We start from the raw sequence: 20,927 nt of genomic DNA on the forward strand, positions 1-20,927 counted from the left end.
TTTAAACAAAGATATGCAATTTTATCCATATCCCATTTTATATCTCACATGATATCAAATTTTGAGATGTGTAAACATAACTGGCAAACTGAAGATCTCGACGAGATCAGTCTTGCCCTGACGGAGCAACTTCTCAGTAAAGATGTGAAACCAACAATGTCACCACACAAACACTGTGACTGATCGCCATGGCAATAGGACTCTGTTTGGTATAGCTTGTTGTTTAGAGTGTGTCAGGCGGAGGCATGACTCCCGTGGCCTAGATATGACTTTGGTGGCGAGACTGACTCAACCTTGGAGTACTTAGCTCTGTCATTAGACCAGTGTCTGGGGGATTTTCTTTGAGAAAGACATCCCTAAGCAGGTTCTTGCATAATGGTACATGACTGATTAAATATTTTTATATTTACATTTCCCACATTCAGTACAGGTCATTAAACATGGGCCTAAGGGTTATTAGGACTATATAATAGCTGAGAAATTTGCAAACTAATTTGATCAACCACTGTGGGAAAAACAGGGATAAAGGAAAATGGTTCCAGGAAATCTGCTGCGGCTTCAATACTGATCTGGTGACATTGTTTTTCAAGGAAGTCAAAGGAAGGGAAAAAACATCTTCCACTCTCACCAGATGCACTGACAGTCTTTTATTGTGAAACACTTTTTGCATTGTAGTGTGAAATGGAAATAAGACTAGATGTGAAAGGGGTTTGGTCTTTGATGCACACTTTCCTCTACAAATATAAGATATAAACTGAAGAGCAGCATATTCATATTTAAATACAGACAGTTTAATGTTTACTTCTTTTTTTTGCTAAAGATTTATTCTCAGAATACCTGAAAATTATATTTATGGAAATGAAGCTGTGACTTATAGTAAGATTTCACAAAAACCTGTGCAAAAATACCCAAATGCGATGTACACTCAGGTTCGGCTGATTCATATTTGCAGGGATGTGGGATTTGCAGGCTGTGTGAATGTGGTCACTAGAAAAGTCAAGCCATATAATTCCTGTTAAAGAATGACTGCTATTTGAGGGTGATTTTATATATATATGTATATATATATAAAATGAGTGTGAATAAGATTGAAAGATGATCACATCATTTCTCAAAACAAAAACTTGAAAGGTGATCACATCATTTCTCAAAACAAAAACAGATAAAAACAGCATAGAACCAACAAATGAAATATCCTGAAATTAAATCAAATAATAAAAAAAATATATCAACAAATAAAAATAACAAAAGTTCAGCCAGGAAATATAAACTAGCCTGTCTTAAAATGTATTTAAGACTGTTGAATATATTCTTAGTTACAGGGTTTTCTTTGATTATTCTTACAACCACCCTAAATGATCATACAAGGGCCTACCAACCCACATCGACAAACACTTGCCATTTAGAAAAAGCCAATGTTTGGAAAAGTTCAGCATGCTGTTTAAGGTCATGCGGATAACTGTGTACAATTATTTCACGTAGCGATAGAGGCCGTAACCTTTCGGCTGTAGCCCAGTCCTTCTCCGGCATGCCAGCTGCAAGTATTATCTGTACAGAGCTGCTCTCCGACTTTTCACTCTGCACCTTACTTAATTATGTCTTCACTGCAACTAAGCACTGCAGCTACCTCAACACACATCCCCGTCCCTCGGTAATTCTCTGCATCTCGGTCTTTAATTACACAAGTATCAGATTTTTTTAATCGATCTGTCCGATAGTGATCTTTGTGATTTGACAATTATGCATCAATTTTACCACTCTTTAATTTTTAATAGCGATGTGAATGGATAAATGGCTGTAAAATATACCTACATCAGTCAAACCTTCGTCTCCTTTGTGCTCCTTCTACCCCACCTCCCTACTCCCCACTCCCTGCCCTGCACCCGTAGGCGCTGGTAGAATTCCTACAGGGCGGGGGCTTTCCCCAGGAAGAACGGGAGCTTTGTCCCCTGAGGGACGAGGCCATAGTCTGACAGACAGACCAGCAACCTCTGACCAGGCAGTTAGAGAGCGAGGCAGAGAGAGAGAGAGAGAGAGATAGGGCATAATCATTGTGCAGCATGACGGGAACTCATTTAGCTGGAGTTTCATCTCCGTACTGAATGCCCAAAAATTAGGTACCGTGGTCACCGAGTTCAGCCATGCCACTACTGGCTATTAAGGTTCACAAAGATTACAAGGCTTTTATGTAGCTCACTGTTGCTAAGCATAAACATAAAGTTATGATCCAAGTCAAGTCAGGACCAGTCACATTTTGTATAGCCTCCTCACCACAGAGGTATCATTAATTTGATGGCGAAATTAATAATGATGGCCATATTGTTTTTGTGTTAAACCTCAGGACTTGATAAAGCAAAGAAAAGACGTAGATGTTCGGCAACGCCGATGGCGTCTGCAAAGGCTGACATTTTCAGATCAGACTAATTTCAGTTATTAGGTTAATTATAGCCAACAATGACTCGTTGCTTACGACAAAGAGCAATGATGATCAGTTTTACCGTACAATCGTTCCAATCAGGTGTAATTATCGGCTTTTGTCTGTTATTTGTGATTATCTAACTTTGTGTGTCGTTGATTAGACACTTTCTCTCGGCCCAATTTCCAAAACCAACGCACCTGATATAACTAGAATAATTTTTAAAACTTGACTCACAACAGTAGGTTGTCTGTAATGTAATACTCCTCTGCCTTGTATTTATACTTTTAAATTTTAAAGGGGGGGGGACAAATTTCAGTGTCTATAAAATTTTACTCCGCCAGAAATACTTAATGTGACACTTCAGTCAGATATTCACACCATATTTTTAAGTAAGTCTAATGTTTGAGTAAACTGAATTTACAGGTAGCAGTAAATACACTTCATATCCACTGCTTGTCAGTGTGTACTCACTTGGGACTAACTAAAAGAAATCGGAAAAAAGTAAAAGGCAGTGGGCAATGATAACGTGACTACAACAACAACAAGGCGGCAACGCCAATGCAGTCATGTGTTAATGTGACGGTTAGTGGATATTGTGTGACAATGAAGTGTGTGTACATGCAACGGTTTCTCTTTCTGCTAGGTGTATCCACAACATGTTGATACTAGTGTTCATCTGCACTGTTAGTATTTTTTTTTTTTTTTTGTATTTTTGGGTTTACGTAACAAGCAGGTTTAGCTTTATTACTTACAACATGTACTTCATTGCAATGTGCTTTATTAGATTGTATAAGTGTAACTGTCCTACTTTTTATTTTAGCTTTATTAGCAATAACTGTCCTACTTTTTATTTTAGCTGAGTATTTATTAGCATGCCAAAATGACAAATACAGATACGGTATGTCTTGCCTTAAGTACTAGGCAGAGTTCATGTCACTTTGTGGTTTTTATATGCGTGTAAGATCTTTCTTCATTGGAAATGCTGTTTGCACAATGCTGTTTGTCCTTGTACTTGCACGACACTGCCTTCTCCTTTTCAGCAAGTTGTTCTTATCCCGTTTTATTCTAACTGTTGAGAATTAAAGTAATCTACTCGAAACCCTCATGATACAGCATAAATTTGATGGGCAACAGCAACAAATAGGCAATGCATACAATAGGTTCAGTGTGTTTTCCATCAGTGCGATGTATCGAAAGATTTAATGATGTTAAGAGAAAAAGAGAAGTAAAAACACATTGTGACAGACAGATTCCAATCTGATCATTATCAATGTGACAACATGACATACTGGAAGTTTATCTTTTTCTGGGTATTGCGTATTGCTGGGTGTTGAGTCTTTGTCAGAGAGGGGTTTAAATGATTCCGAGTACAAAGTACCTAGTGCCCTGCAGATCCTGGAAACAGTCACTTATTAACAGGCTCACAGTGTCCATGTGTTGAAAATTAACCATTACTAATGACTTATTTAGTAACTCATACTCCTTACGATGGTGACCCTAGAAGGCAGCAGTGGTGGCTAGGACTGATGTTCAGAGCTAAATCAGATACAGCGTCACCCCACCCTGCAGAATTGCAGTAGGCTAATTCAATTGTATCTAGCTAAGTTGCTCCTATGTTAATGTTTTCGACATAGGACTTGAAAATGTTAACTATAGATTTACTAAAAAAAAATTGAACATACTTCATATATACAGTATATACTGAGGTAATCTTGTTAAATGCATGAAGTTGTACAGCATAATATGATTCAAATCTTCCAATATATTGTCACTACTACAGTGTAGAAATATATATTAATATTTAATTTTTTTTTTCTTGTTTTAATTACTGGTTAATCACCAGCACTCATCTACTAGTAGAACGCAAAATTAATTGGGCATTCTGGTCTACCTCATGGACCATTACAAGCAACGTTTTTCAACCAAAATGTTGCTAGATGTGTCTAAGCTCTAAGTCCTGCACAAGGTCCAAAAAGTCACTAAACAAAAGCTACTCTCAGGTGACATGCAAATGTAATGCTTATGGTAACATGCAATTAAGTGCTTAATGTAGAGAATAGGGAACAAACTTCGCTATTCAAAAACAAATCAAATTACTTAAAGAAATGAGAACTTGTGAATGTGGGAACTGACATTCAAACTTGTGCTGCTTGCAACAACGCAAATCAAAGATGTGCTTTGTGACGTTCTGCATCGTTTACAAGATGGCCAGGAAGAATCGCACTAGCAGCAGCAGAGCTGGAACATATTTAAGGAGGATTCAAATCTGATTGATTTCCCAAGTAGACAAGGTTCCCAAGTGCAATGTCTTGCTTTGGCTAGTAAAATGAGTGGTTGGTAACTAATAAATATAATCACCTTTTTTTATATAATTTCCTAATATTTTGGTGAATTTGGTGGTTGGTTTTACTTCTCTGTGACCATTTGTATATTTTTTGGTTTATGTAAATAAGCCATTTGAGTCAATTTTGAGAATAAAACGGATGTTTACAATGTTTTACATCCATTTTTGTCAACAAAGGAAATGAACACATCCTGGTACAGACAATGTGGATTACTGCAAATGAGTGAAGATTATTATTTGTTATCGCCTAGACACAGCCTGCGAATCTTACAGTATATATGTATGTAATATGAGGCTTCCAACAATGCCATGCAGACATATTAGCACCATATACTATATATAAGCTGTATAGCAGCGTTCATGTTCAACCAGGCTATTAATCAATTTCAACCTTATACACTATCAATAAATAACACAGAGCATTATAGTTTAGAGAATGGTTGTGCCCTGCTTTCAAACGTGTCAGCTGCTGGTTACTTTAAGGCAACCCCATTACAGTACAGTATATGGTATTTCCTTATCTTCACTGCCCTGTGTTGTGCTGATATAGCTCTTCCTCTAGAGAAGATTTAAGACCTGTAACTGCAGTGTGATATTACTATTCATCTGAAATGGACTGCAGGATTACTGCCATCTCATTCTCTGGAGGGTATTTTATGATGGCAGATGTGTGAAGACACGTCATCACACTGTAAACAATATCAGCCATGTGTAGTGGACTGATATGTAACAACACCAAATGCTGGTTTCCTGACACAGTTAAACAAATCCTTTTTCCTCTTTCCACCTTTTTTTTAATCCAAGTACAACCAACCTACATACAATGTAGGTTTAGGTATTTCTAAAAACTTACTGTGATCATTTGTGAGGCATGGCTACGTACTGAAGGGGGAAAAAAACAACACAGCCACATTTTAAGTATGACTCTGCAAAGCTTTCTACTTCCTGTGCACTTTGCACTTTCAGTGTCTGTTGACCTGCATGCAGATACACACTCACACACAAAAACACAAATACACTGTAGCTCCCATAACTAAAGATTGGTGCACAGTCACTGTGTGGGCTTAATTTCACTAATTACTGTCGTATATTAGAAGATTGTTGATTAAATGTTTGTTTTATTCCCCAGTGTGGTACTCAAACCACTCGAATGTAAAAGCCTTAAACAATTGTTTCTAGATTAGACTCCGGGACCATAATACACCTTGTCCTTCCTTTACTCTCTTTCCCACATTTCCTTCCTGCCTTCCCTGTTGCTATTGAATGAAGACATTAAAAAACATTATTATTACAATGGCTGTTGCCAGGAAATCTGGTGTCTGGTTACAGGGTTTTGATTGGAAGTGTTCATTATTAGTCTGAATAAGTTGTATTAAACATCTCCCTAAATTGTATCTGAAACTTTGGTCACGTAAGTAGATGGACATCCTACCATCCTGCCAATCCTGTTCACGTGACATTATGCAGTAGAGGCACAACAACAGTAACCTCATTAGTTTGGGGGTGCGCAATTTCAAAAACTAAATGAGCCAATTTTATCCGTTTACAACCAAATAAAACTCGCTAAGATTAGCAAACACGTTTTGACCATTTTCATGATGGCAGTTGTGCAGGATATTAAAGTACTGTAGTTGTACTACAAAACTATAGAACTATGAGTACAGAAAAAAAAAAATGCAAATTTCTACACACAGGCAATAATCAATTCAAACACAATAGCATTCAGTACTTGGTATGAGACTATTACTACAATGACCTGAAGTCAGCATTGGTCATTATATCTTAAAATTGCACATCTGACGGTACGTTACTAGGAACCTCGGCTCATTCCAGTCACCAAGCTCTTTATTTTAAAAGTTGTTGAACTGAAGAGAGAACCTGCAACTGAAACAGACTCTGCTACAGTATATGTGGTCAACTGGAGGAATTCTGAATCGTCAAAAATTGATATCCGAGAGCTACTTTAAGGGCACATTTTAATGTATCCGCAAGTTACAATTACCAAACATTTTTAAATTGGCGTTGATCTACAGCAGGGGTCACCAACCTTTTTGAAACTGAGAGCTACTTTAAGGGCACATTTTAATATGAAAAGCTACTTGTTTGACACAGACTTCCTGAACAATTCAATAATAATTGGTTCTGGGACCATCGTCACTGCAACCAAGAACTACAAGCCAGTTTCACTGATGCATAACTGCAAAGTAGATGAGTTGTTTTTCCTGCGAAATTAAGCAAGATGTTAGCAACGTGATGGCAAAAAAAAAAAAAATTAGACTGAATGCAGAGCTAGACACAGTCCATTCAAATACATGACCTACATTTCACCTCAAATCTGTTCAGTTTCATGTAAGTGCACATAGTACAAACAACATTGACCACAACAATGGCAGCATTCATGATCAAGCAGTATCTGGTTTCATGATCACAGAGTGTGTGGTTGAAATACTGTATTACAATACATAAATAAACACACAGATAGAAGGCACAGAGCCAACAGTTGCATCAGAACCTGAATCACTCTAACTATTACTTGTTATTATTTGGTTCTTATGCCTTTGTGAGCAAAGTAGCACACATGGATAGAGGGAGAGGAATTAGCACATCCTTATACTGTGCTAATAAACAATGGAACTGTTTACAGTTTATCAGTTCAAGCAGGAAGAGGTGTGGAATGAAGTGTATGTAACAATGGGATGATGGTGTGTGCGCATGTGGACGTAGAAGAATAACAAGAACTAATACTAGATCCAAAAAAAAGACCCACTCACAAGACTTCAAAACAGAACTCCATTGTCCATATTCACCATCTGTTTCTTAAGATTTTAAAATCTTTTCAAAGTAGCTGCAGTGAGTGTACATATCTGCAGTAGAACTCAACTTGGCTGTATGTTCTTTTCATAAAAATAAAACTGAGAGTAAGGGGGGAAAAGAAATTAAACAGGACTGTGGTGTTTGTCGAATTTGTGAACAAACTCAAATCTCTTCAATGCATGTTAAAATACTGTAGTCTTAAGATTTTAAGCTTCAAAGTAGCAGTAGCTTTGTTTGTCTGTATCTGAAAGGAAACGTGAAATTCTACTCTCGAGCTTTCAACTTTTCATGAATTGTTTTATTTATTTATGTCATTGACAATGGCGGCGCAAAACATGTTACACTACAAGTATTGCCATCAAAGTTAAAAAAGCATGACCATACCAAGAAGGCGACGTGAAAACTACAAAGCTTGAAATCAATACTATTCTGGGTGGTTGGCAACTACAACACCTATTTATTCAATACCACCCCAAGCCTCACATTCTGGGTGACAGTGCAACCACCGTCACCCAGAGTGTTATAAAAAAAAAGAAAAAAAGGTGAGATTCACTCACTTAGCTTGTGTTAATAAAACTGGGTAAACACAATTACTCAATATTTTAATATTCTGATGGCGACCGAGAAATGCACTTCAAAACTTAAGAGAGAATTCATAATATCCCATTCAGGAAATTGAGTTTTGCACTTAGGGAACACAAACTGTGGTGTGGGAATGACACTGATGTTATTCAGACAAATGAATTTGAGTCATGTAGAGAGCGTTATCAGTACAATCAGAAGAAAATAATTTTATCTTCCCTCAAGGAGATTTTTGTATCAGCGAATTGTTACACAGCTAAATTAAAGAGTGTAAAAGTGCTGCAGGGTCATCTCTTTATGGTCAATGGTGGTAGTGAATAATCTTTACGGTCGTTATATGACAATGAGATGTACACAGCAGTACTGTTATATGCAGATGATGGGTGAGGGTTACTCTGAGAATCTTCACTGTTAGAAACTCCACAATGTTTGAACAAGCGTTAATTGCTAATTATTTGAGCGGTGTGTAGATACTTAAAGTTTAAAGTCTCTGTGATGGATGCACACCGATGCTAACTTCAATACCTTTTGTTCTAAACATAGCTTCTCTTTTATGGACAATGTGTCTCTGCAGTGATTCCTAAATATTTGGTTCATTAAGGAGCTAGTCAAGCTTATCACAGAGGCTCTTTAAGTCTTCTACAGTGAGTGCCAGCAGTTGTCTTTAGCTCACAGCCCGACTTCAAGACAACTTTATACTTGCTGCCGCTTCAATCAATAGTGACTAATTGTTCGGAGATAATAAAATCAACTAATCATTTACCAAATCTGGCGACAACTTTAATTTAACAGACAGATTTTTATCTTAGGTTTCAAACACTCTGCATTTTACCACTCCCATCCAACACTCAAGAAAATAACCCTTATGTTGAATTAGTACACAAATATACATAAAGTAATATCAAATGCACCTCTGAAACTCTGAAAACAATATATCCAAGGTAAAGTAGGTCGAGCAGCACGACTGCAGATAACATAACAAGGAACCAATTTATTTTTAGAAGAACAGAAAGTTGGGTAATTAACAAGTCACCAGAGGAAGAAATAAGAAGTTAAATATAATTTAAATTGCATGCCGCTAGAGACACAGTGTCTTTAGATGTCTGTGAAAGCCGTCCTTTACAACTGACCACACAAAGAAAGGGTTGTGTGCTGCTGTACCGCTCACCAAACTTCACCTGGGATCAGCTCCAGTTCCCTCTTTGACCCTTTGATACACAGATAACAGATGGGTGGTTTTAACTACAGTGGAGATAATAAGGCGTAGCAGTTAGCATAATGCATTACACAGACAGGCTTTCTGAAGACTGTTGAATAAAAAAATTAAACTAAATTACTGAAGTGAAAAAATAATTAGATAGACTTATAACAACTAATTACAGAACACCAATTTAATTGCTGGTTTGAATAGCATCTGATTAATATAAACCCATGAGATTTTACATTTTTGGTAAAGGTAAGTTTAAGAATAAATATTCACTTGTAAATTCCTTCAACTACAGGTAAAATATTAAAGAATTATTAGAAATGCATGATGTTATTTTTCAACTGATACCTCTATCTGGCCTTGGCTTGTACCAACACAATAATGAATATTTTATATTTAAAGAATATATAATCAGCATAGTAAAAAAGATAATTCAATTTGTTTTGTTTTACATCTTTGGACAAACTAATGCATAAGTATGTCTACATTGTCATAATATGAGACATAAAGACCAAATGTGCATCCCTCTTCAAAAGGGAGTGATATTTTTGGTGTACCTATCAGAATACAGAAACTCTAACTGAATTTAACAATTTGACATATCTGAAATATCTATATGTGCTCCCTAATTGGTTTAGGCTGGAATCTGCTCTGTGTTTGCCTCGAATCAGACTGAAGAAGGTTACAGTTACAGTCAACACATGCAAACATCACACACCCAGCTGCTCGCAAACACACACACAGGGGATGTTTTCAGTGCACAGTGCAATGTGCAGTGCAGTGTGGGGCACCAGGGGCCCTGAATAAAAACATACTGGTAGAGAGATGAGCCAGATGTTTGTCCACTCATGGAAAAAAAGACATGTTGATCCCAGATCTAACTGTGGCTTCTTCCTGAGGAAAAAAAAAAGCCTGTGAGCTCCAGCCCAGTGAGTGCTTAGCTTGGCGCTTTCCCCACTGGTGCTAACTAAAGCCTCTGCGGAGGTTTATGGTGTGCGGTGATGCTTATAGCCATTTTTGGATCTATGGAGGTTTTGTGTGCACGGCTAAAGGCTTAAGGTCCAGTCTGACGTGAATGACGGCCCTTTGTGCAGTTGAAAACACATCAAAACGACCTATGGAGTAAGTAAATAACAAAATCATTGACGAAGTAAGGAAAGGAAAGGAAAGTGAAAGGAAAGGGAACTACCTGTCACTGTGACACAGCATATAACCAAATGTGACCTCTACATTTTACCCATCACCAATTATTCCGAAAATGTAGGTCCTAACTCCCCTACACTAGGAGGAATCACAAGAATGTTACTTTTTTTTACAATATAATGATTTAATTTTTTTTAACATTCATTTTAATATAGTGAATTTCAATTTAATCAATGCCTGTTTAGCACTAAAGATATACATTTTACATGGAAACCCAGGGTTCACCTCCTGGGCAAGATTGAATCCCAGTTAGGGTGGTTAGTACCTTCCAGGAAGGTTTAGGGGGGTTGGTGTGGTGCAATGTGATTTGGGCAGCAGTCTCCCGCGACCCAGTAACGGATAAGCGGGGAAAAGGGATGGATTTTACACGCATGTCATTTGGAATATGTGGCTTTGCTATCTTTGGTTACTAACTAATCGGAAAAGAAATTTGAGATACATATTTTGTATAAAGATTTTTTCAACCATATCGCCCAGCCTTAACTCTGGGTATAAGTTCTGTCAATTACAATTTAAAAGACTATTTAACTCGACCGATTTGTAAAGAAATATATTTTTAGCTACTGTCTCAAACAATTACAAAAGTTAGGTTACTCCAACAAAAAAAAAATATTGTTGTTATCTTATATGACAAGTTGGCAAAAGCCAGGCCTTGTGGTAATTGGTGGTATTGCAACATAATTTGCTAACCACTGACCAATAGCTTAAGGGATTTCCCCCAGCTTTGACCACAATAGTGTCAGGTTTGCCATCAAGGCCATTGTAATCACTGAATATCCATCCATCCAGTGGTGAGTCCACTGGAAGGTACCAACCGCCCTAACCGGGATTCGAGCTTGCCCAGGAGGTGAACCCTGGGGTTCCACACCAATGACAGAGACATTGCTTCTGGGCCAAAGCGCCACATCACTGAATATTTTAGTGAGGAAATATTTCAGAAAAGTGAGTTAGAGTAAGACATAAACTTTCATTCATCACTGAATATTTTAGGAAAATTGAGTTAGAGTAAGACATAAACTTTCATTAAACACCCATAAAACATGGGAAACCTGGTCTCTTGGTTCTAATATACAGGCACAATGGTGAAAGAAAGAGGCTGCTGTTCCCTCTTGTATTTACTTTTAGTGGAATTCCAGTTATGTCCACTGCCAGCTAGCTAGCAGCCAGTGCTGCAATGTGCACTTTCTTCATCGATCCACTTTTATCAGCATGTTCCCAACAAGTCAGCGCGCTGCACCAGTCATTAGCAATGACTGCAACTTTTAGAAAGGTCTTCAGAGACAATGGCTACTCCCCACCATACATCCCTATAACAACTTTAGGGAATCTTTATTTTTAATACTTCCTGACTGATGGTCTACAATTCAAACAAGTCATACTTTAGTAAGCTATTGATTACTTTAGCAGACAATTAATCTATCAAATATTCTCTTCAAATTGATTCAATTAAACAACCAAGTGAAAAGGGGATTTTAAGAAAAAAAGGTCATAAAGACAAGATGATAATAATTACGTCCCTGTATATTAAGTATAAAAGTTTAAGGATGTATAAAAATATCCATATAGAAATAGTGAAAGTAACAACAGTATACAAGGGTATATAAAAATATCTGTAGATATATATTGAAATAACAATAAGAGGAAGTATATAAGATAAATAGGAATGTATTGTATTTTCTTTTTCTTTTATTTTAACTGTTCCCAAACTCTGGACATTTCCTTCTTTTTGGGCCGTGTCTCTTCTAATATTCACTCATGTGCAGCTCAGTGTCACCTGCGTTACAATGAGCATCTGCGTGAAACTGTGTGAAAACAGTGGAATCCATGCTTAGCGGCGGCAGAATTGTTGAAACAAAACTTTGATTAAGGACAATCATAAGCAAATGATTTTCTCAATCGATTGGAGTCGATCGATGATCATGAATTAATTCTGCTCAAATCGTATCTTGTTAAAAGTCGTTCTTCCAGTTCTTTTTTTTTTTTTCCCCTTGTGTTCAGTTATAAAAACACCTTAGCTATCATATCCAGCAGAGTTCCCATCACGTTTCCAACACATTTCTTTCTGCCTGGCTGCAGAGGGCTGATGTACAAACAGACAAAGAAAGAAGAACTTACAACACAACTGAGGAACTGACACCACAATCGGGGGGTCAACACAAGCCTCAGAATATTTTGTTCTGCAAACAGTACATCCTTGTGAATATTTTCACTTCAATACCCTGCAGATCAAGATGCTCACCACACCTGTGTATTAAACCTGCCAATGCAATGACTCACTTATACCTCGGCACATTATTATTTATGTGCCCAACAAGGCGAATTTTAAAAAACGCCCCACTCCCTGTCGCTGGTGTTTCCACTCACCTCCTCCACACCCCCTCTGCTGCCACAACAGGATATTGCTCAGTGGCACAACAGAACCATGGCATTATGCAGACAAGTACGGGCAGGCCATAGACAAAGGTTCAAAGTAATATCAGAAAACAACAGGCCAATGGAGGGAGGAGAATAATACCAATGCAGTGCACAGACATGGGGATTGTGCTGGCCTTGACCTGCTTCGTAAACAAATATCAGGTTTTATTTATGCCAGTATTTTTGCTTAGTAATAGTCTTCACAAAGAGTCTCACCAAGGGGCAGCCGGAAAGGGAAATAAAGATAAGAAAAACGGTGAAGGAGTGAACAGATGCTGGAGGGCAATTGGTGAAAGGGGTGCTCGCTTGTCTGATGGTGTCTCAAAAAAAAAAAAAAAAAAACAGTTGGTGCTTTATACAAAAAGAAAAAAGAGAGTCTTATTGACTATGGGAGACAGAATTCTTTTGACATGTTGAACAGGGCCTGAATTAAGTGTTTCTTTATCCCATTTGACAACGTGGCAGCATTGTAGAAAAATACATAATGGGGAAAAAAAGTTGAAATCTGAAAAGTTTGCATATCACAGCTCAACTACAAACATGGCAATAAACTAACATGTCTGCGCAAGGCTGCTCCATCAGAATTATCATATTTCAATCTTTTAGTCTAATAATCGTTTTATAACTGCAGGTGCATCAGCCTGCAGCAACAGATACACCCAGACCCCACTGCTCTATCATCCGACTGCTGATTAATAAATGTTGCTGATATCACTAGACAACATATTTATATATATTCTTGGAAATCATGGGCACTGTCAGAGCCAACAGATTTGAGCGTGTAAGTCATTTTAGTGCTAAATAATTTGGTCATAACTGATTTAATGTCGATTTATAACATATGAAGGGGGACAAGGCTCCCAAGCACTGCACGCCCCTCCAACCGAGTTCAGTCAACCAAGACTTTCTTTGGTTGATTACAGCCCTAGTTGGGAGTGTTACTTTATATATAAAACACAATACTAAAAAGTATATTGTGTACGTGCAGGAATATAATGATGATCTTCTAGAAACACTTATAAAAGTATATTGTGTATGTGCTGGAATATAATGATGATCTTCTAGTTACAGTATATTGTGTATGTGCAGGAATATAATGATGATCTTCTAGTTACAATTAACTAACAAAACATTTTTTTCACTCATTACATATTTTGGGCCTGTAGTTGAAAACAACACCTAGTGTTTAGTAGAGTATTTCATTGTTCTGCTTGTAACTGTCGCATAGATACATTTAGCCAAATGATTTGCAGTAAATAAATAATGTAATTTAGACCAATTAAGTGGAGTTAGATAATTTTCCTTGGTCCAATTGATGATCTGTAACGGCCAACTAATGTGCTGCCATGTATCTGTGGTTGGGATTCACTGATTTAAAGAACAGTAATAGATAGAATATTACAGTGAACTTGCAACAATTTAAAAGCTGCAGCAATCATGATTAGCTATCAGGCAGTGAACTTGCAACACTTTAAAAGCTGCAGCAATCATGATTAGCCCTGAAAAACTGGGTATTTCAGCTCTAGTGACAAGGATATTTTTCCCCAGTGTTAGTTGTTAGCAGCAGCAAATATCAGTTGTTATTCTTCCCTTTATCTAGAAGCATCTTGTGTCATGATAAGCAGAGGAAAATTGGGAGTGTTTTAGACTCAGATCGACAGAGAGAGCTGACAGGCATTTTATTCAACACATCACAAGAATGACAATAACAGAGGAGATGCTGCTGTAAAACTCAGGTGGTTGGATGTTGGTTAGCTATAAGCTCCGTCTGAACTAAGAAAGGCAGTTGTTTTCCTTCAAAAAGTGGGACAGAGAGCTTTATCAGCAGCACATCTCTCATTTAGATTTAATGACAAGGTCCAAAGACTATGTGTTTACAGTGGAGGCCTGCCCACCTCCCATCAAACAGCATCAAAGTCCAAAGTGTGAGTTATGACAGTGCCAGATTGGAAAGCTTGTTCTAAAATAATTCTGATTTTTTTGCAGAATCTCATGGCATTTCTATGCCATCAAAAACATATTTTGCCAACCTCTCTGCCTGTATTGCTGCCACAGCCTGTCTTCTACAGTCTGGAAATCACATGACAGTACTCCACTTGAAAAAGATAAGCATTTATATGGTTTCATCTCAAGTGCATGGACATGAGCTTGCTCCTTTCTTAGGCAATTACCCTCATTAAATACAACAGTGTAGCTTTGGATTTAATTAACCAGACCAATCCAATGTTTGATTTATAATTCTAATTGTAAGATCAAGTACCTTAACAGGGGAAACAGTTGTCTCCATTTTTAATATGGCCTTGTCAATAATCAGAGATCCACTTCGCAGCCTAATAGAACACCACTTCACTCTTAACTACACAAAAGCTGGTGTTAATGACTTTACCTTTTAATTTGCTCAGTTACATCCTGATGATTAAACACTTGCATTGAACACACACAGACACACAGCGAAGGACTTACTGTTGTTGGACTTGAGATCCCGGTGGATGACAGGGACGATGGCCTCACTGTGTAGATACAGCATCCCTTTGGCTATCTGCACGGCCCAGTTGACCAAGATGTGAGGCGGGATTCGACGGCCTGCCAGCGCCCGGCTAAGCGGCCCACCTGAGGCATACTCCATGATGAGGCACAAGTTGGGCTCCTGCAGGCAAACGCCCTTCAGGGCGATAATGTTCGGGTGATTGAGCATGGCGAACAGACGTGCCTCTTGCCTCACATTCTGAGCTGTCACACTGATGTCCTCATCCGGGTCCTGGCGGGCGGCCTTCACAGCTACCAGGCCGCCTCTCCATGTACCACGGTACACTTTCCCAAAACCACCAACACCGATGACCTCCTGAAGACTCAGCTCCCTGAAATCTACCAAGACTAACTCACCCACCATGGCCGGCCCAAGATCGCCAGCAACGTTGCTGACTGGTAGCTTCCCATAGCCACTTGGCTTGAAAGAGCCATAGTTGGAAGGGAAGATGCCGACCTTGTTGTTGACCTTCCCAGCCCACCATCCCTCATCTCCTGATATCTCAGAGTCCAGAGAGAGGACTTCCACCAGGTCCCCTTTACGCAACGTGAGCTCATCTTTACAGGACGCCTCGTAGTCGTACAAGGCCGTCCACACAGGATTGGCAAAGTTCCCTTTTTGTGATTGTTCCAAGTTTTTCCAGTTGGACAGTGGGCCACGACTGAATATGTTCTTCAGTGGCTCCATGGAGCCTCAAGCAGTTGTTTTAAATGGATCTGATTTAGCAGCCCAGGGGTTTGAAAATAAAGTACAAAGGAGTACTTTATTGCGCCTCGCTCCCTTTCCTGTCTTTCTTGTTGGTTCATCAGGGACCAGTGAAATGTATTCAAAAGACTGACCAACAACTTGGCTCCAGGAAAATACAAGCAAACAGTTCAGTATCTCTGGTTAGTCTTCACACGAGATGCAAAGGCCTACATTTGAAGATGCAGACACAGCCAACAGTCTCCTCTTCCTTGATTATATCCGAGTCTATCAAAGTTCAGAAAGGCAGTGCTGTCTCCACTGAATTTCTCCCTGTAAGTGATGTGGTGTGTGGTTTCCCAACACATGGTTTGAGCACAATATCATTCCACCGGCCTGTACTTGAGAGGTTTTCGAATCACCTCATTATGGGCGAACGGGCACTTTGCTTCCCTCATTCAAAATTGCCACCTGTTTAGTTGCGACTCTCAAAAGCCAAAGTTTAAAGACAAAAATAAAAACGGGCAGGAGATTGCTGTAGAATTACTTTAATTGTCGCAAGTGCAGCTCCTAAGTCCGGCTTCCCACAGCGTTTCGCAGTTCATTTTGAGTTTTATGTATTTTTAGCCATTAAGAGCTGTGGCCACTCCAAGCAGGAAGCGCAGAGGAGTGGGGAAGAATGGCAGGAAAGGAGCACTCAGTCCGGCCAACCAGTGTTTTACGACAAACTTTCAGAGCTGACCGCTACCATTATTAGACTCCAACGTCCAAATTAACACGCCGGGCCATAACTTTGAAATATTCCTGTAGGAAGTCCCGAGTGTCGCTGTGTGATACTGTCCATAATGACGGTCCTTATTAGAAGTAGTGACATGAATAAAACAGGATAAAACTACTTTTGGAACAGGAAGAGCTGTATCCAAAGCGGCTGGAGTTTACTTTCCACAGATAGGGGCCCGAGTAGAAACTCTTTCAAATAAATTCCATTAGTTTCCCACCGAATTTAAGCGCATGGCCTGCTCCAGCTCCAGCTCCGTGTTTCCGTCCTCACAGTCCGTGTTTAAACTCAGCAGCACCACAGACTTGTCGTCCTCAGTGCTCGCTCGCTCCACAGCACCTCGAACCACTCGTACGTGTGCGCTGACAGTCAGAGGGTGGGGCTTCAAAACTTTTTTTTCTCTCGTACTAACAGGAAAGAGTCAGATGACAGGCCCCAGTCACGCTATCCGTACTAACAGTCACCACAATTCCGGCAATACCTATCAAAATAAAACACAGGACCTGTTTTAGAGAAGCTGAAGAAAGTAAGAAATTGCACATTAAAAAGTAGAAGAAACGATCACGATTTAATTTTACAGCTAAAAAAACAGCAAAACGCAAACAAACACACAATTTATAGTTTAGAAGATCACAAATTTCCAGGTTTAATAAACAAGGTTGCTACAAATAAAACTGAAGGAACATTACCTGGAATACTGAAAAGCAGAGGTTAAAAAAAATGTAATAAATATTAAAAGAATTTGAAGGTTAAGTCATGACATTGACTGCGGTGGTCCAAGAGAATACTTACATTTAATTAGAAGGTTGTGAAAAACAAGAAGAATTTTGGCCTTGATATGAAATACTGAATTACTGCAGACCACAGTTTTCTAGAATATATGTTTAAGGCTTAAAACTAAAAGCAGATCTCACACATTCATTCCTGATACTGGGACACAGAGCAGATGTGATTGTTTATAGTGGGTCAACAGACCTTTAAAAATGAAGTGCTTTTTTATACCAATCCACAGTATTTAATACAGTAGCACTGGAAAACCTAGAGCTAACATTTTGGCATTTTGTTCCTAGACAAGCTCTTTTTACTTTTTATAAATCCACATGTTTATTTAATTATTTGTTTTATATCCAGACATCAAGAGCCACGACACAGGTAACAACTTAGCCAGGGAATTAAATTCCATGTTCATTTTTACTGATTTTAAATTTGCTGCAAGGGATATGTACTAAAAGAAAAAAAAATGTTAAAGGTTTTTTCACAATCATTTTCATTTTGCAAAACACTGTTGTATGCACATTTAATCAGACCCTTATTTTGAAATTCGTGCCAGATTTGTTTTTCTTTTTTATGCCTTCTTTCTTTGTCTGATGACTTCTTTCATCAGACAATTTAGTTCAAACCTTTCAATATGTTAAATATAGAGTATTTAACATTTTCATATCCTGCACCACCCTCACATACCTTTTGCTTATCTGGACCTTGTTTTAGTGGCGCTTTGGCCCAGAAGCAATGCCTCTGTCATTGGTGTGGAACACCAGGGTTCACCTCCTGGGCAAGATTGAATCCCAGTTAGGGTGGTTGGTACCTTCCAGTGGACTCACCACCTACAGGAAGGTTCACGATGTACAGGTACGGTGCAGTATGATTTGGGTGGCGGTCATGGAGACTGCTGCCCCTGCAACCTGGTAACGGATAAGCGGATGAAAATGGATGGATGGATGCTATTGTTTTCTCTAAATCCCCAAAGATACAGCCCCTTGCGCCCTTCACTCCTTACTTGCACACTTTGCTCCTAAAAGTACTCCTTACACCCTCTCTCACACCTGATACCTTTTCTACCAGAGCAAAACATTATTTTCTGGACAGGGAAAATATTAAACTCCAAGATCCTCTTAAGATCCAGTTTAAATATTCAAGGACTTCAGTTCATTATAATTGTCCCAAAGGCCTAAGAACAGAGAGTAAAGTAGTGCTGATGGGTTTCTGGGAGCAGAGATTTGTTCAGGATTTTCTTTTTTCTCCAGTGTGAAAGACAGATTTGAAGCTACAGTATTCTCCAAGCAGCACATTTCAAAAGCCAGAGCATGAGGCAGGTTTTCATGTACTCTGTTTAATGCCATGAGGGGCAACATTGAGGACTCAGAAGGAAGATCTAGGAGAAGAAGTATTAACAGAAATATGTCTGGGTTTTGAAGAGTTGCTGCACCATTTAACACCTGCACTGAAATAAGAGCAAATTCAAAGGTTTTACTTCACACATGATTCCTCCTTAACTTCCAACCTTCAATTTGACATTTTGAACAACTGCATTAAATTAAATCTTGTATATATTGGGGGGAAAGGAAGACTTGTGAAACTTGCATATGGAAGAATAATGAGTACAATTCAAAATTTATTTATTATTTTGTTTAAATTTTTTTTAAATTACCTTTTGTGGTGAATTTTTAATAGTGGTTTCTAATGTTATGCTTACTTTCACCTTTTTTTTTACTGAATCCTAATACAAAGTTAATCATGCAAGGGGCCAATATTTTCAGGCAAAACAGAATTTTTTTTTTTTTTGAACAATCTAGTAATGACATTGATTGAAACATAAATATCAAATTCAAACAGACAGCAACAACCTCAATGTTTTTTTAATCCAAATAAATTAAATGCCATGCATATGGACAGAAATACTATGCCTTAAAATACTAAAGTAAAAGAAAAAAATAAACTATTATTATTGACCAATCTATTACTGTTGCTGTGTATTGAGAAATTCCAGATTCTTTTTTATCCTTTGGTAAATCACTGACGTTCCTTTACATTTGCAATACAGTAATACCTTGAGATACGTGCGTCCTGTCATATGAGTATTCCGAGATGCGAGCCAGCCTTCGAGTTAATTTTTGCTTCGAGATACGAGTAAAGATTTGAGATACGAGCACGCTTACAGACGCCGACACTAGGTGGCCGAGCACATGGAGCAGCCCACGCTGCCTCACTTGTTCACTTCACATGTTCGTCGACTTCCGTACGCATCTCCCGCGAGTCTTCCGTATTGTGTTAGTAAGGATGGTAGTGAGGTGAAGAAACACATGATGACCAAGGAAATAAAGCATGAAATTGTCGATAAATAAGAGGGTGGTGCCCGCTAAGTAAGTTAAGTTCATTCTAAGTTTATGTAAGATACGTGTACGTGTAAGGTACGGTAGGAATCAAGAGTCTACTGTTATGACAAAAATATATTCTGTGTTATTATTCACCAGCTGACTACTGAAACTTACATAGTCAGTGAAAAAACACTGAAACAACCAGTGTTAGCCTGTGATGGGAAATCTTCTCATTATTGTTTCTCTGGTTCCTATAAGGCCTTGAAAAGTTCCTGTTAGGCCAGATACTCTCACAGGTAGGGATTGTAGTGAGGCTAACGTGCACTCATATTTTTGTATGCACACACAAATGTATCCAGCACACTATAAATGTATCCAGCACTTGTCTGCAAACTGGCGCTCTCGTACAGACAAGTGCCTGTGTTGCTCTCTGTAAGACCTGCGCCCAGGAATCCTTATATACTATATATATTTTTGTGTGTGTGTATGTTTCTATAGTAATTAAAAACATCTTTTTTCCATTGTTATGAGCACTAATAAGGGAGTTTTTTAGGGGGCCAGAACGAATTAATTTTTTTCTGTTATTTCTTATGGGAAAAAATGATTTGAGATACGAACACTTCAAGTTACGAGCTCAGTCCTGGAACGGATTATGCTCGTATCTCAAGGTTCCACTGCATTTGTTGTAGGCGAGTAACTAATAAATATTAGATGGTTACCTGTTTTTAGGTTAGAAAGTAGGTTTAAAATACCTGGGTTTTTTTTCATTTATTTATAACATACCTATTATTAATACTCATTGCATACATTTGTTCCCTTTTTTTTTTTTTTTTGCTTTTGCAGATAGGTCCATCAACAA

The 20,927-nt window shown here is 38.4% G+C and overlaps 1 protein-coding gene across 2 annotated transcripts in view; it reads right to left on the reverse strand.

The window, feature by feature from the left end:
- Window positions 1-20,927, reverse strand: part of LOC103385641 (mitogen-activated protein kinase kinase kinase 11) — a 57,412-nt gene that overhangs the window by 33,211 nt on the left and 3,274 nt on the right. The window contains exons 1-2 of one of the 2 annotated variants that reach the window (XM_025062430.1): window positions 18,435-18,655; window positions 15,448-17,454 (exon numbers count right to left, since the gene is read on the reverse strand). In XM_025062430.1, the coding sequence (XP_024918198.1) occupies window positions 15,448-16,198 (751 nt within the window). In that variant the 5' untranslated portion in view covers window positions 16,199-17,454; window positions 18,435-18,655. Of the gene's footprint in view, window positions 1-15,447; window positions 17,455-18,434; window positions 18,656-20,927 lie in introns of those variants that run through there. The other variant, XM_025062427.1, reaches the window with a different exon arrangement.

The sequence above is a fragment of the Cynoglossus semilaevis genome, chromosome 1, assembly GCF_000523025.1.
Source record: "Cynoglossus semilaevis isolate Cse_v1.0 chromosome 1, Cse_v1.0, whole genome shotgun sequence".
Classification (NCBI taxonomy): Eukaryota; Metazoa; Chordata; class Actinopteri; order Pleuronectiformes; family Cynoglossidae; genus Cynoglossus; species Cynoglossus semilaevis.